This window comes from Panulirus ornatus, chromosome 64 (genome assembly GCF_036320965.1).
Source record: "Panulirus ornatus isolate Po-2019 chromosome 64, ASM3632096v1, whole genome shotgun sequence".
Lineage (NCBI taxonomy): Eukaryota > Metazoa > Arthropoda > Malacostraca > Decapoda > Palinuridae > Panulirus > Panulirus ornatus.
In genome coordinates, this window is record NC_092287.1 from 22,029,455 (window position 1) to 22,046,561 (window position 17,107).

Below are 17,107 nucleotides of genomic sequence, written 5' to 3' on the forward strand. Positions count from 1 at the left end.
GGGACCCTGGTGGGAACATGTAGGGACCCTGGTGGGAACATGTAGGGACCCTAGTGGGAACATGTAGGGACCCTAGTGGGAACATGTAGGGACCCTGGTGGGAACATGTAGGGACCCTGGTGGGAACATGTAGGGACCCTAGTGGGAACATGTAGGGACCCTGGTGGGAACATGTAGGGACCCTGGTGGGAACATGTAGGGACCCTGGTGGGAACATGTAGGGACCCTGGTGGGAACATGTAGGGACCCTGGTGGGAACATGTAGGGACCCTGGTGGGAACATGTAGGGACCCTAGTGGGAACATGTAGGGACCCTAGTGGGAACATGTAGGGACCCTGGTGGGAACATGTAGGGACCCTAGTGGGAACATGTAGGGACCCTCCCGAATGTTGGCGTTTCCAGTTCACGAGAGAAACTATGAGGCACCGAAGGGCACGGTGTCTCACGGGGTCGAACGAGTCTACATATGACATGAGACCGGCATGGGTTTAGGAGGCCAAATGATGTGTTACTGAGTAGAGTAATAGGATGTGGTTGGGGTCCTAGGGCCTGCTGGGGGATCCTACCTGGGGTCCTAGGGCCTGCTGGGGGATCCTACCTGGGGTCCTAGGGCCTGGGGTAACCTACCTAGGGTCCTAGGGCCTGCTGGGGGATCCTACCTAGGGTCCTAGGGCCTGGGGGAACCTACCTAGGGTCCTAGGGCCTGCTGGGGGATCCTACCAGGGGTCCTAGGGCCTGCTGGGGGATCCTACCTGGGGTCCTAGTGCCTGGGGGATCCTACCTAGGGTCCTAGTGCCTGGGGAACCTACCTAGGGTCCTAGGGCCTGCTGGGGGATCCTACCTGGGGTCCTAGGGCCTGCTGGGGGATCCTACCTGGGGTCCTAGGGCCTGGGGGAACCTACCTGGGGTCTTAGGGCCTGCTGGGGGATCCTACCTGGGGTCCTAGTGCCTGGGGAACCTACCTGGGGTCTTAGGGCCTGCTGGGGGATCCTACCTGGGGTCCTAGGGCCTGGGGAACCTACCTGGGGTCCTAGGGCCTGCTGGGGGATCCTACCTGGGGTCCTAGGGCCTGCTGGGGGATCCTACCTGGGGTCCTAGGGCCTGGGGAACCTACCTGGGGTCCTAGGGCCTGCTGGGGGATCCTACCTGGGGTCCTAGGGCCAGGGGGATCCTACCTGGGGTCCTAGGGCCTCGGGGAACCTACCTGGGGTCCTAGGGCCTGGGGGATCCTACCTAGGGTCCTAGGGCCAGGGGGAACCTACCTAGGGTCCTAGGGCCTGGGGGAACCTACCTAGGGTCCTAGGGCCTGGGGGATCCTACGGGGGGTCTTGCCTGAGAGATCCTACTTGGGGTCCTCCTTAGGTTCCTGCCTGGGGGACCCACTTGCGGGACATGCCTGGGATCCTGCCTGGGGTCCTGCCTTGGGGGGACCTACCTTCCTGGGGTCCTACCTGGATTCCTGTCTGGGGGGGACCTTCCTGGTGGATCTACGAGGGGGACCTAGCTGGGGGAACCTACCTGGATCTTCCTTAGGATCCTGTCTGGGGAGGATCCTACCTATCTCGTGTACCTGTTGCCTGATCCTGGTTACCAGTGACCTGTCTGGTGTACCTGTAGCCTGATCCTGGTTACCAGTGACCTGTCTCGTGTACTTGTAGCCTGATCCTGGTTACCAGTGACCTGTCTGGTGTACCTGTAGCCTGATCCTGGTTACCAGTGACCTGTCTGGTGTACCTGTAGCCTGATCCTGGTTACCAGTGACTTGTCTCGTGTACCTGTAGCCTGATCCTGGTTACCAGTGACCTGTCTCGTGTACCTGTAGCCTGATCCTGGTTACCAGTGACCTGTCTCGTGTACTTGTAGCCTGATCCTGGTTACCAGTGACCTGTCTCGTGTACTTGTAGCCTGATCCTGGTTACCAGTGACCTGTCTAGTGTACTTGTAGCCTGATCCTGGTTACTAGTGACCTGTCTAGTGTATCTGTTGCCTGAGCCTGGTTACTAGTGACCTGTCTCGTGTACCTGTGGCCTGATCCTGGTTACCAGTGACCTGTCGACGCTAGTTGCCCCCACCACTGCCACAGACCTGGATGAAGCGCGTGTAAACTCATAGTAAACCATAGCCCCTGTCTGGTGTTGTGAAAGACGCCCCTGAGTGACTTACAACCTCTATAGTTCATGTACACACTGAGCTTTTAACACGTTAAATATAATCAGCAACGTAGCCTAAATATTGTCACATGATTTCACTAAATGACAGAAAGGAATACTACAGATGTGGCATCCCTTGTACCACGTAAAGATTTCACAGGAATTGCTTATTGCTTAACTTATGTGGCATATGGTAAGGAGATAGATTATCTTGCTTAAAGTAAGAAAATGTATTTGTTTAATGTAAGGACATAGCTTATCTTAATGTAAGAAAATAGCTTACTTAATGTAAGAAGATAGCTTATCTTAATGTAAGAAAATAGCTTACTTAATGTAAGAAGATAGCTTATCTTAATGTAATAAGAAAGCTTACTTAATGTAAGAAGATAGCTTATCTTAATGTAATAAGAAAGCTTACTTAATGTAAGAAGATAGCTTATCATGATTAATGTAGACATTTAGCTTATCTTTCTTAATTTGAGAAGATACCTTTATCTAAATGTAAGGAGATACCTTATCATGTTAAATGCAAGGAAAAGCCTTATCTTTCGTGACATACAGAACCAACAATAAAAGACCAACATTCGTGAATAGACTTTAAAGATATCTTCTCTGATACTCGAATGTCGCCACCAGGTGAACAGTCATGCACTGGACGTGTGAATGGTAATAAAAATTAATTGATTCTCGTGCAGAATCATATCAGGGACACCTGGGTATAGTAACAGGCTTCAGTCCTCCTGGATATAATAGCTGGAATGAGTGTGCTAACGATTAGCGTACATAGCGGCGTCCTACAAGGGTTGTTATTAATGATGATAACATCAAATTGTTTCTGGTTAATTGTTGCTCGTTAATTTAAGCACCGTAAGACGATCACTCGGTGTGTACTACTGTACAGTTTTATATCCGTACATCACTACTGTACAGTCTTATGTCTGTACATCACTACTGTACACTCTTCCTAGGATAGTATGTCGCATTATACAGATGTACGTACTGTGTCTTTCTATACACAGGTATTTCATTAAGGATAATTTACATTAGTTTCCATGCACTGGTCGCATACATGGCCGGTCTCATACACGAAACTAAAAATTAAACTGATAACTTACACACTTTAACGCATGTTTTGACCTTTTCTTTTTCATTTTCTTCTTCGAATCGTGACTGGTGTTGCCACAGGGTTGCCATGTGAATCCTCCATCTGTAAAGGAAACATTCTGTCATGAGGGCCTGGAGCAGGCAGTATTATACATAGATCTTGCCACGCCATTATGAGTTAGGGAGGCCACAGCTCCATTTCACAGAAGGGCGTGACCCATCCCGTGTTGATAGGCTGCAGCCAGCCCTCTGAGCTCAATAGAGACATTTTAAGCTTTAGACGTTATGTATTTTAGTGATGTATATATTTCTATGCGAATTCTTAAGGCTCTCCAATATCTCTTTAGTGGTTAAGAGCAATTATTGATTGTATGGCTAGAGCACGTCGCCTGCTATGGGGGCTGCGTGCTTTGTTGACATTGGACATGCATGGCCGCTGGTGGTGGTGGCTTCCTGCTGCTGGTGTCGTGACGAGGATGTGGCTCTGGTATTCATAGCCTCCTAGGATGTGGCTCTAGTATTCATAGCCTCCTAGGATGTGGCTGTGGTATTCATAGCCTCCTAGAATGTGGCTGTAGTATTCATAGCATCCTAGGATGTGGCTGTGGTATTCATAGCCTCCTAGGATGTGCCTTTGGTATTCATAGCCTCCTAGGATGTGACTCTGGTATTCATAGCCTCCTAGGATGTGGCTCTGGTATTCATAGCCTCCTAGGATGTGGCTGTGGTGTTCATAGTCTCCTAGGATGTGACTGTGGTATTCATAGCCTCCTAGAATGTGGCTGTAGTATTCATAGCCTCCTAGGATGTGGCTGTGGTATTCATAACCTCCTAGGATGTGGCTGTGGCATTTATAGTCTCCTAGGATGTGGCTGTGGTATTCATAGCCTCCTAGGATGTGGCTGTAGTATTCATAGCCTCCTAGGATGTGGCTGTGGTATTCATAACCTCCTAGGATGTGGCTGTGGTATTTATAGCCTCCTAGGATGTGGCTGTGGTATTCATAGCCTCCTAGGATGTGGCTGTGGTATTCATAGCCTCCTAGGATGTGGTTGTAGTATTCATAGCCTCCTAGGATGTGGCTGTGGTATTCATAGCCTCCTAGAATGTGGCTGTAGTATTCATAGCATCCTAGGATGTGGCTGTGGTATTCATAGCCTCCTAGGATGTGGCTGTGGTATTCATAGCCTCCTAGGATGTGGCTGTGGTATTCATAGCCTCCTACGATGTGGCTGTGGTATTCATAGCCTCCTAGGATGTGGCTGTGGTATTCATAGCCTCCTAGGATGTGGCTGTGGTGTTCATAGTCTCCTAGGATGTGGCTTTGGTATTCATAGCATCCTAGGATGTGGCTGTGGTATTCATAGCCTCCTATATGTGGCTGTGGTATTCATAGCCTCCCAGGATGTGGCTGTGGTATTCATAGCATCCTAGGATGTGGATTTAGTATTCATAGCCTCCTAGGATGTGGCTGTAGTATTTATAGCCTCCTAGGATGTGGCTCTGGTATTCATAGCCTCCTTGGATGTGGCTCTGGTATTCATAGCCTCCTAGGATGTGGCTGTAGTATTCGTAGCCTCCTAGGACGTGGCTGTGGTATTCATAGCCTCCTAGGATGTGGCTCTGGTATTCACAGCCTCCTAGGATGTAGCTGTAGTATTCATAGCCTCCTAGGATGTGGCTGTGGTATTCATAGCCTCCTAGGATGTGGCTCTGGTATTCATAGCCTCCTAGGATGTGGCTGTGGTGTTCATAGTCTCCTAGGATGTGGCTTTGGTATTCATAGCATCCTAGGATGTGGCTGTGGTATTCATAGCCTCCTATATGTGGCTGTGGTATTCATAGCCTCCTAGGATGTGGCTGTGGTATTCATAGCATCGTAGGATGTGGATGTAGTATCCATAGCCTCCTAGGATGTGGCTGTAGTATTTATAGCCTCCTAGGATGTGGCTCTGGTATTCATAGCCTCCTTGGATGTGGCTCTGGTATTCATAGCCTCCTAGGATGTGGCTGTAGTATTCGTAGCCTCCTAGGATGTGGCTGTGGTATTCATAGCCTCCTAGGATGTGGCTGTGGTATTCATAGCCTCCTAGGATGTGGCTCTGGTATTCACAGCCTCCTAGGATGTGGCTGTGGTATTCATAGCCTCCTAGGATGTGGCTGTGGTATTCATAGCCTCCTAGGATGTGGCTGTGGTATTCATAGCCTCCTAGGATGTGGCTCTGGTATTCATAGCCTCCCCCCCAGGTGATGCATACCTGATAAACACCATTTGTACAGCAAACGATGAGTTCCTGATCAGTTTCCTTACCATTTTGATTTGGAATGAAAGGTATTGTAACCTACAGAAGATCCCGTCCATAACTGCTCCTATCTGCCATACATGGAATATAGATTTTTTTTATAGCCTTCTGCGCATTGCTTGTTGCCTTCTTCCACTGTTCTGCATAGTTTGATAAGTTGTGACCCGTACAGACTACTTTTTTTGTTCACTTCTGTCCCACTGTCTTCTTCTGTGGGGTATGTGCGACTGCTGTTTATATATGCCCGGCAGCTTGACTCCTTTTATTTTGACCCTGGGGCCTAAGGGTCGTCCCATAGGCTCAAGGGTCGTTCCACTGTGCTCAAGGGTCGTTCCACTGTGCTCAAGGGTCGTTCTGTCATGCTCCAAGATTTCGCAGGATGGAAGCCATGCTTCATGAAAGCAACACAGAGTGTAAGATGGTTGATATTTGATGTAAGGGAGGAAAGTAACAGAGGTGCTCCCTAATACTGGAGGGCAGGAAGGTTGGTCATGTTCTTTTGTAGGAAATGTTACTTTACTTAATGATATCAGTGCTAAGACAAAAGAACAGAAAAACAGAAGACTTTAGTTTCCCCTAAACACATACATTCATACCTGACTGAAAATGTCAGCTTGTGGCTTAAAGTTATCCAGAAGGTATTAATAATGCTTCAGTCTTTTGGCAGAAGTTATCTTGAAGTTTACCTAAGGAATCTGTTACAGGAAGTGGCAATTTAAGATATCTTCTGTAAACATCATCTGCAACTGTACATGCCAATGAGAAGGAAGTTCTAACACTTTTTTCACTTTATATGAAGAATGATACACAAATGCATTTAGTCACAATAAAAAAAGGTCTGCATCATGATCAACAGTATGTAGTTTTTGGTCAAAGAAAAATCCCCTTTTATTGCTGAGGGTGTGTACAAAAGTTTGGATTCAGAGTTCTGGAAGCTGCAAAACATTTGACATGATTTGGTTTAAGAATATATATCCTGCCTTGGATCAGGAACACAAGTAGAAATTAATCATATGGCAACACTTATGTCATGGAGAAATGGAATATATCAGAGTTACTTGCTTGAATGTGACTTTCAAATGCCTTTGCCAGGGAAGGGAGCTCAGCTCCCAAACCAAATTTGATATCTGTGCTACAGATCCAAACAAGGCAGATAGCAGGAGTTTTCTGACTTACTGTCAACATCAGGCCTGGAGTGTTTTGTTGATGGGCAGGTCTGAGCCCATAGGTTAGCCATTGTTGCCTCCAGACATATACAACCTAAGATAGACAGAAGGGACATGAGGTATTGCACTTAGATAAAGACTTTGTTAGCTACACACAGAAGAGGACGTCCTTTGTATCTGTACATGAAGAAAACCTCTTTAGTACACTGGAGAGGACTTCTCCTGTACCTACAAGTGAGAAGGAACTTAATGCTTAGAAAAGGACCTCTTCTGTAACTACACACACAAGGAGAATGTCTATTGCCAGCAATACACAGAGAAGCTGGAGTGGATTATTGCTTACAGAGCATAGGGTGGATTAGTTTAGATATGATATAGGATTGGTTAGTGTTGGTAATGAGTTAAGTAGTTTATGTTCATAGGATGTAGGATTTGTTGAGAAGATGTAGGATAGGTTTGTGTTAATAGGATGCAGGGTGGGCAGATACCAATAGGGTGTAGGGTGAGTTGGTGCCAATAGGGTGTAGGAGTATCGATGCTGATAGGATGTAAGAATGGTCAGTGTTGATGGAGTGTAGGATGGGTGCTGGTAGGATGTAGGATGGGTTAGTGCTGCTAGGGTGTAAGGTGGGTTGGTGCTAATAGTGTTGATTGGTTTTCTGGTGATAGGATGTAGAGTAGGTTGCTGCTGCTACAGTGAGCCACAGCTCGTTGGTCTTTGTTAAGGTAGAGGATGATTGATATTGGCTTTCAAGGTTTCATATTGATATGTAGTATACAGCATCAGCAAAAAGCCTTGTCTGCCCCTCACTCATGTATTTTCAGAAGTGATATCACACTTACATTTAAGAACTTTGTCATCTCTCCTTAGGCTTTGATTACTATCTGCAGATGTCTAGGAATGGAATGGGCAAGGTTCCTAAAGTATTCTTGGTCCATAGGGTCTTGATCTCCTGAATGAGGCAAGGCACTGTTGAGGCATTGCAAGAAGCAGTTGTCTGATCATGCAATCTAAATGCCAAGTGCGCCTAAAAATCTCATGTGTGCCTACAGTATTTTGTTTCCAGGTAAGATTACAGGCTTTCTTCTCCTTAGAAAGGCAAGAGCCAACCATCTTGAAAAAATGCAGAGCCCAGAAGAGATATTTCCAAAATAAAGTGGCAGCCAGGAAGAGCAAAGAAAAACATCCTTCCCAAGAGATAGCCTAAGACACACTGAGGTGGAATGCTGGTGCTTACACCACTAGAAACACCAGTCTCAGTAACCAGATATACATTGATTTCCCCCTAAGAGTCTTATATGCTTGTACTCATAGTGAATTTTAGCCTTGTATAGCCTTTGAAAATAAATGGGAGGCAAAGAAGGCATTTTCGGACACTGTACTGTATGCTGTCTCAAGATGAGAACATGATGCATGAAAATGATAAGTTATTCATATCTTACTGTCTGTCCCTCTTCAAAACCCTGCTTTGAGAACTGTGGATTGTCAGCAATCTAAATTTTGTAAGAACTGGTGGATGATTATGGATGTGAAAATATTCCCCATAGAAATTAGAAATTTTATGAAATTACATTTGGTAGATAGCTTTTCTTTGTCTTTACATCTAAGATTTTTACTTATCATATTTTCATGAAAACAAGATATACAAAAAATTGATATATGCAGTTTCTGTTAACATTAATGTCAACATTATCCAGCCTTTAACTAAATATTGTTGATCTTAGAGTAAGAAGAATTTTTTTTTCTCCAACAGCATCCATAAGTACATCTCCATCACTCGTCCTTTCTCGCAGTCAGTAACACCTGCAAAGATTGTTATGATGATAGTGGCTGCCTGGACATGGACCATCTTCTTCAATCTCACACCAACCCCCATCATTGGCTGGACCACATCAAGTGAGATTTTGATCTGTTGCGAAATACAGAACTCTTGGCTGTGTATGCATGTATTTGTTTTGATTTATAGTTTTCCTGTAAATGCATTTTAGTATTAGTTCTGAGCACCTGTTTCCTGTGGGGCAGATTGGTGCCGGGAATGGATGATGGCAAGTGAGTATGTATATTTACATGTGTATATATATATATATATATATATTTATATATATATATATATATATTTTTTTTTTGCCGCTGTCTCCCGCGTTTGCGAGGTAGCGCTAGGAAACAGACGAAAGAAATGGCCCAACCCACCCCTATACACATGTATACACATACGTCCACACACGCAAATATACATACCTACGCAGCTTTCCATGGTTTACCCCAGACGCTTCACATGCCCTGATTCAATCCACTGACAGCACGTCAACCCCGGTATACCACATCGATCCAATTCACTCTATTCCTTGCCCTCCTTTCACCCTCCTGCATGTTCAGGCCCCGATCACACAAAATCTTTTTCACTCCATCTTTCCACCTCCAATTTGGTCTCCCACTTCTCCTCGTTCCCTCCACCTCTGGCACATATATCCTCTTGGTCAATCTTTTCTCACTCATTCTCTCCATGTGCCCAAACCATTTCAAAACACCCTCTTCTGCTCTCTCAACCACGCTCTTTTTATTTCCACACATCTCTCTTACCCTTACGTTACTTACTCGATCAAACCACCTCACACCACACATTGTCCTCAAACATCTCATTTCCAGCACATCCACCCTCCTGCGCACAACTCTATCCATAGCCCACGCCTCGCAACCATACAACATTGTTGGAACCACTATTCCTTCAAACATACCCATTTTTGCTTTCCGAGATAATGTTCTCGACTTCCACACATTCTTCAAGGCTCCCAGGATTTTCGCCCCCTCCCCCACCCTATGATTCATTTCCGCTTCCATGGTTCCATCCGCTGCCAGATCCACTCCCAGATATCTAAAACACTTTACTTCCTCCAGTTTTTCTCCATTCAAACTTATCTCCCAATTGACTTGACCCTCAACCCTACTGTACTTAATAACCTTGCTCTTATTCACATTTCCTCTTAACTTTCTTCTTTCACACACTTTACCAAACTCAGTCACCAGCTTCTGCAGTTTCTCACATGAATCAGCCACCAGCGCTGTATCATCAGCAAACAACAACTGACTCACTAGGGTTGTTATTCCATGTGTGGCGAGGTGGTGATGGGAATAAATAAAGGCAGAAAGTATGAATTATGTACATGTGTATATACACATGTACATAAGGGAAGGGAGTGGGGGGCTGGAAATCCTCCCCTCTCGTTTTTTTTTTTTTATTTTCCAAAAGAAGGAACAGAGAAGGGGGCCAGGTGAGGATATTCCCTCAAAGGTCCAGTCCTCTGTTCTTAACGCTACCTCGCTAATGTGGGAAATGGTGAATAGTATGAAAGAAAGAAAGAAATATATATATAAGTGTTTTTGATAGGAATATGATTCTCTCATTCAATATGCAAGTGTTTAAAGGGATTTGGCTGTTTCTTTCCAGTGAATTGTATTATCATTTACATTTTCTTATCCTTTAACCCTCCGGTTACTTTTGTTGATTTCATTACTTCTCATGAAATCATTGAGAGTTTCTATTGAATTTTGTGTTTTTGATGAATTAGCTATTTGTAATTACCTGTTTGTGCTGTACAGGGAGGGAGTTTTACACTCATTGGGCCCCATATCATATATCCTATTAAATGTAGATGTAATGTCTGCATTTACTGTGTCCACAGTCAGACTCTCTGTTCCATTCATCCATCTCTTTTATGCTATGAAAATATTTCTTTATGCCCTCATTTACAAGTTTCTTAATTTCATATTATATTCTCTGGTTGCTGTATCCCTACATCTCTCAAAGAAATGTCCAAAGTTCGGATCAATCATCTCTTTGTATATATAAATTTTGTAGTGTTTCATTGTTGTATGAATGTGATTCAGTGGATGTCTTACATCCCTTAGACTATATGACTAATGCTGTTTAGGCTTTGATTTCTTTTTTGTGTGTATGCTTATGATACATGTTAGAGTTTACACATGTTTCCTTTGAACCCAAATTCCACAGAATAATTACATATGTGTGTCTTTGTAACCCAGAATCCTCAGATTGCCTGGTCCTGTACTGAAGATGTCCCATGTAATTTTCATCTATTACTCATAATAATTATTAAAATTAGAATTTTAGATGCAGATATGAGTGCAACTCCGAGTGCTTAGCTGAGATACTTTTATTAGCATTACATAAAGTAATGAGCCCTTGCATGACAGTTATGTTCCTTTAGACTCACTTATTCATGATAAAAGTTAGGAGATCGTGAAGAAGGATCTGGCTCCCATGCCTTTCTGCTCATACAATCTTATTACCCCTGTAATATGCAGAATGATATTTCTCAGTAACTTGCTTCATATCTTGATGAATACCATAATGTAATTTTCAAACTCATCATTCCATATTTAGAAAAATATCCTTTGATTTTTGTGATTATTGGATTAAAGACTTTCTTCATGATGTGTCATGCTTTTAAACTTTGACAGCATACAAGAGAGGAGCCTCACAATGTGGGCCTTGTCCCCCCAAGAAGACAATGCAGTTTGTTCATGCTGGTATTAACACCTTGGTCAACTTGGTCATTCCTATCATTGTTATGAGCTACTGTTACTTCTGCATCTTCAAAGAAGTTAAAGACCACCTCAATAGGTTAGTGTCATGTAACTCAATGTATGTCTGGGCCACACATTATCACTAAACATTCTGTAACTTTCTTATTGATATCTTGAACATCTCCAGTGAATGTGAATCTTGTCTCCAATATTATTATTATTATTATTATTATTATTATTATTATTATTATTATTATTATTGTCATCATTATAATTATTATTGTTGTTGTTGTTGTTATTATTGATATAGTAAAGTGCATATATAAAGTCCTTAAGACAAGAGAACAAATGGAAACATCAGTGAAGGGGGCAAATGGGGAGGCAATAACAAGTAGTGGTGACATGAGAGGGAAATGGAGTGAGTATTTTGAAGGTTTGTTGAATGTGTGTGATGATAGAGTGGCAGATATAGGGTGTTTTGGTTGAGGTGGTGTTCAAAGTGAGAGGGTCAAGGAGAATGATTTGTTAAACAGAGAAGAGGTAGTGAAAGGTTTGCAGAAGATGAAAGCCGGCAAGGCAGCAGGTTTGGATGTTATTGCTGTGGAATTTATTAAAAAAAGGGGGTGACTGTGTTGTTGACTAGTTGGTGAGGATATTTAATGTATGTATGCTTCATGGTGAAGTGCCTGAAGATTGGCAGAATGCATGCATAGTGCCATTGTACAAAGGCAAAGGGGACAAAGGTGAGTGTTCAAATTACAGAGGTATAATCTTGTTGAGTATTCCTGGGGAATTGTATGGGAGGGTATTGATTGAGAGGGTTAAGCCATGTACCTAACATCAGATTGGGAAGAGCAGTGTGGTTTCAGAAGTGGTAGAGGATGTGTGGATCAAGTGTTTGCTTTGAAGAATGTATGTGAGAAGTACTTAGAAAAACAGATGGATTTGTATGTAGCATTTATGGATCTGGAGAAGGCATATGATAGAGTTGATAGAGATGCTTTGTGGAAGGTATTAAGAGTATACAGTGTAGGAGGTAAGTTGCTAGAAGCAGTGAAAAGTTTTTATCAAGAATGTAAGGCACATGTACGAGTAGGATGAGAGAAAAGTGATTGATTCCCAGTGAATGTCGGTTTGCAGCAGGGGTGCGTGACGTCTCCATGGTTGTTTAATTTGTTTATGGATGAGGTTGTTAGGGAGGTGAATGCAAGAGTTTTGGAGAGAGGGGCAAGTATGCAGTCTGTTGTGGATGAGATGGCTTAGGAAGTGAGTCAGTTGTTGTTCACTGATGATACATCGCTGGTTGCTGATTCGGGTGAGAAACTGCAGAAGTTGATGACTGAGTTTGGTAAAGTGTGTGAAAAAAGAAAGCTGAGAGTAAATGTGAATAAGAGCAAGGTTATTAGGTTCAGTAAGGTTGAGGGACAAGTAAATTGGGAGGTAAGTTTGAATGTGATGGAAATAAGATGTTCGAGGACAGTATGTGGTGTAAAGTGGTTTGATCAAGTAAGTAATGAAAGGGTAAGAGAGATGTGTGGTAATAAAAAGAGTGTGGTTGAGAGAGCAGAAGAGGATGTATTGAAATGGTTTGGTCACATGGAGAGAATGAGTGAGGAAAGATTGACAAAGAGGATATATGTGTCAGAGGTGGAGGGAACGAGGAGAATTGGGAGACCAAATTGGAGGTGGAAGGATGGAGTGAAAAAGATTTTGAGTGATCGGGGCCTGAACATACAGTAAGGTGAAAGGCATGCAAGGAATAGAGTGAATTGAAACTATGTGGTATACCGGGGTCAACGTGTTATTAATGGATTGAACCAGGGCATGTGAAGTGTTTGGGGTAAACCATGGAAAGTTTTATAGGGCCTGGATGTGGAAAGGAAGCTGTGGTTTCGGTGCTTTATACATGACAGCTAGAGACTGAGTGCGAACGAATGTGGCCTTTGTTGTCTTTTTGTAGTGCTGCCTTGTGCACACACAGGGGAAGGGAGATGCCATTTCATATGTGGCGGGGAGGCGGCGGGAATGGATGAAGGCAGCAAGTATGAATATGTATATGTGTATATACGTATGTCTGTGTATGTATGTTTATGTATATGTTGAAATGTATACGTATGTATGTGTGCGTGTGGGGGCATTTATGTATATACATGTGTATGTGGGTGGGTTGGGCCATTCTTTCAACAGCCCTTTCCCAATCTGATGCTCTGTACATTCCTTGACCCTGTCAATCAAACCCTCCCATATAATTTCCCAGGAATACTCAACAAACTTATACCTCTGTAATTTGAACATTCACCTTTATCCCCTTTGCCTTTGTACAATGGCACTATGCATGCATTCCGCCAATCCTCAGGCACTTCACCATGAACCATACATACATTGAATATCCTCACCAACCACTCAATAACACAGTCATCCCCTTTTTTAATGAATTCCACAGCAATACCATCCAAACCCTCCGCCTTGTATTGTACTTTGTATACGTAAATTCCCGCTAAACTTTTTCAAATACAGTAGCCTCCTTTCCAGTGATGAAAAAGGAAAAGAAATTAATTCATACTCACACTTTATGTATATATGAGCTTTTTGTGAAAAATATTACAATGATTAAAACAAGTAATTGAGGGTATTAGATAACCTAGGACCACTTTTATGGGGCAACTGTAGCCTGAAGGATGCGCTCCTTATCAGTGAAAAGTTCCATCCTACAATGATGATGGAACAACTTCACCAAAGATTTTTTCACATGCAGCATACTTGCTTGCAGGTGGAGTCCAGTAATGACAAAGAAAATTGTTATTTGGTGATGAAAAGAAAAAATTGTTATTTGGTAATGAAAAGACTCAAACACTGGTGAAAGCATTACTCTACCAATTCTTAACTGTTCAAGAATCTGTTTATGATAATATTACAAACAGCAAATGTAATATGAAAAAAGGAGATGCACATACCCAAGGGCCTATTCTAAAGATCAGTATTTCCATTATAGTAACGATCATCATTTTAGAAATGCTTGCTAGTAGGGTGGTTTGACTGAAATTTTTTTTATTAACCAACTCTGAGCCTGAATATCATTTTGCTTTTATTGTTTATGAAGAACATAATGCTTATGAATCTTTACAGGATGAGAGACTTTGCTGATGTAAGTGTACGAAATTCTCTCATACAACAGAAACGCATCACAGAGACACTCTGCATTGTGATGTCCATATTCATATTATTTTGGACGCCATATATCATCTATTCTCTTTCTCTTGTCTTCTTGGGGAAAGAGAATGTTCCAGAAATATTCAATCCCATAGTAAGTGAATGATTTTGCCCATATTTACCAAAGGTAAGAACTATTTTCTTAAGAATTAGTGTGAGTGTCTCACATATGAGTGAGTGTCAGCAAATTTGATATTTTTGATTACCAAACATATGAAATATGTAAAAGTGCAGTTAGAAGGCGTTTAGAATTGGTTATATCTTTTTATCTGTGTAGTTATATTTCTGATGCCTCATTCGCCCTAGAAAGTTTTAGCTAAGAGGATAACCACTGCAGAAAAGTCTTAGGCTTCCTTATGCAACCACATTTTTCTTGAATTCTCTATCCCGATTACACCTTCCTTGGTTCTCTCCTACATGTATTCCCTCTTCTTTCCCCTCCCAGGTTGCTGGCTGTTTTAGTAAAGTAAGAAAAAATTGAGAGAAATGGCTAAGCTGTTGTTTAAGCAGAGTCCACCTTCACAAGGTTACACTGTGAGTGAAAAGTCACCTTTAGCGAGGCTGTATCATTGGGAGCACAGTCTTGTCAAAGAAGTTATAACTCCAGAAGAGTGTAAAATTCCCTGCTACTGGAAGTAGGGTAGGCTTGGGCTGCAGGAACCTTTACAAAGGTACTACATATACCAGAACTCTTTCATAGAAATTGGTCTCAGAATAGTTGAATATATATAACAATGTTCGTACTTGCTTGCCTTCATCCTTTCCTGGTGCCACCCCACCCCACAGGAAACAGCATTGCCGCCTCCTGCATCAGCAAAGTAGTGCCAGGAAAGACAAAAAAAGCCACAACCCTTCATACTCATTCTCTGGTTGCTGTGTGTAAAGCACCACAACCACAGCTCCTGATGTACATCCAGGCCCCTCAAACCTTTCCATGGTTTACCCCAGACATTTCACATGCTTTGGTTCAGTCCATTGACAGCACGTTGACCACAGTATGCCACATTGTTCCATTTCACTTTATTTCATGCACACCTTTCACCCTCCTGCATGTTCAGTCCCCAATTTCAAAATCGTTACCACTCCATCCTTCCACCTCCAATATGCTCTGCTTTTTCTTGTTCCCTCTACCTCTGACACATATATCCTCTTTGTCAACCTTTCATCACTCATTCTTTCCATATGTCCAAACCATTTCAACACACCCTCTTTTGCTCTCTCAACCACATTCTTCTTATAACCTCACATCCCTCTTACCCTTTCATTACCTACTCTATCAAACCCCCTCACACCACATACTGTTCTCAAACATTTCATTTCCAACACATCTACCCTCCTCTACACAACTGTATCCATAGCCTGTGTCTTGCAAACATATGATATTGTGGGAACTACTATTCCTTTAAACTTACCCATTCTTGCTCTCAGAGATAACATTCTCTCTTTCCACACAGTCTTCACTCCCAGAACCTTTGCCTCCTCCCTCACCGTATTTCTCACTTGCACTTCCATGTTTCCATTCGCTCCCAAGTCCACTCCCAGAAATCTAAAGCACTTCACTTCCTCCAATTTTTCTTTGTTCAACATTACACCCCCACTAACTTGTCCCCCAACCCTGCTACCCCAATTACCTTGCTTTTATTTACATTTACTCTCAACTTTCTCCTTTCACACACTTTTCCAAATTTAGTCAACAACTTCTGCAGTTTCTCACTTGAATCAGCCACCAGTGCTGTATTATCGCCAAACAGCTATTGAGTCACTTCCCAGTCCCTCTCGTCCCCAAGAGACTGCTTACTCACTCCCCTCTTCAAAACTCTTGCATTTACCTCCCCCACCACCCCATCCATGAACAGATTAAACAACCATGGTAACATAACACACCCTTGCTTCAGACCAACCTTCACTGGGAACCAATCACTCTCTTCTCTTCCTACTCATACACATGCCTTACATCCCTGATGGAAACTTTTCACTGCTTCTAGCAGCTTACCTCCCACACCATATACTCTTAAGACCTTCATATATATTTAAACCCCATTCCCTTCAAGAGACTGGCCTCAGCAAAAGAGTCTCCTTAACTGGTGAACTCCAGTGCAGCTTCATAGCTTCTAGTGCCTCACCCTTAACAGGCCACTGGCAGAGGGCAACATTAGCACAGTTTTCGGAGACTCCTACTCTATGTTATTGCCAGCTAATTATCCCTAATGCATCTACTTAATATTCCTGCCTAATGTTTTAACCACTACCTCTGCCTAATGCTCCCACCAAATGTTCCTTATGACACATTATACTTGATGTTTCTACTTAATGCTCCTGTCTGTTATTCCTACCAGCTACTTCTATCTGTTGCTTCTATCATTTTGCCAAAAGGCAGGGCTAGCACATAGCTCTTACAGGAAAATCTACAGTTACAAAGAATAGGCTGTGTGATTTAAGTGTTGTCAATTGTTATGTGTGACAAGAAGAGATTGTATGTTTGTGGACAGAATGCCAGCAGTCTATGTGTGGGTGAGGCAGAAAGAAAAGAAAGGTTCTTGGGTGAATGGAGTGCAGCTTGACAGCCACTACAGTGCTGGCTTACTACACTGCGAACACTAACCCTCCTGATACCTGGCAGGTAGCAC

At 43.0% G+C, this 17,107-nt stretch overlaps 1 protein-coding gene across 3 annotated transcripts in view; it reads left to right on the forward strand.

The window, feature by feature from the left end:
* LOC139746090 (uncharacterized) overlaps positions 1–17,107 on the forward strand; it is a 91,270-nt gene that overhangs the window by 41,831 nt on the left and 32,332 nt on the right. For all 3 annotated transcript variants that reach the window (XM_071656920.1, XM_071656922.1, XM_071656921.1), the window contains exons 3-5: positions 8,479–8,621; positions 11,205–11,367; positions 14,397–14,574. In XM_071656920.1, the coding sequence (XP_071513021.1) occupies positions 8,479–8,621; positions 11,205–11,367; positions 14,397–14,574 (484 nt within the window). The remainder of the gene's footprint in view (positions 1–8,478; positions 8,622–11,204; positions 11,368–14,396; positions 14,575–17,107) is intronic.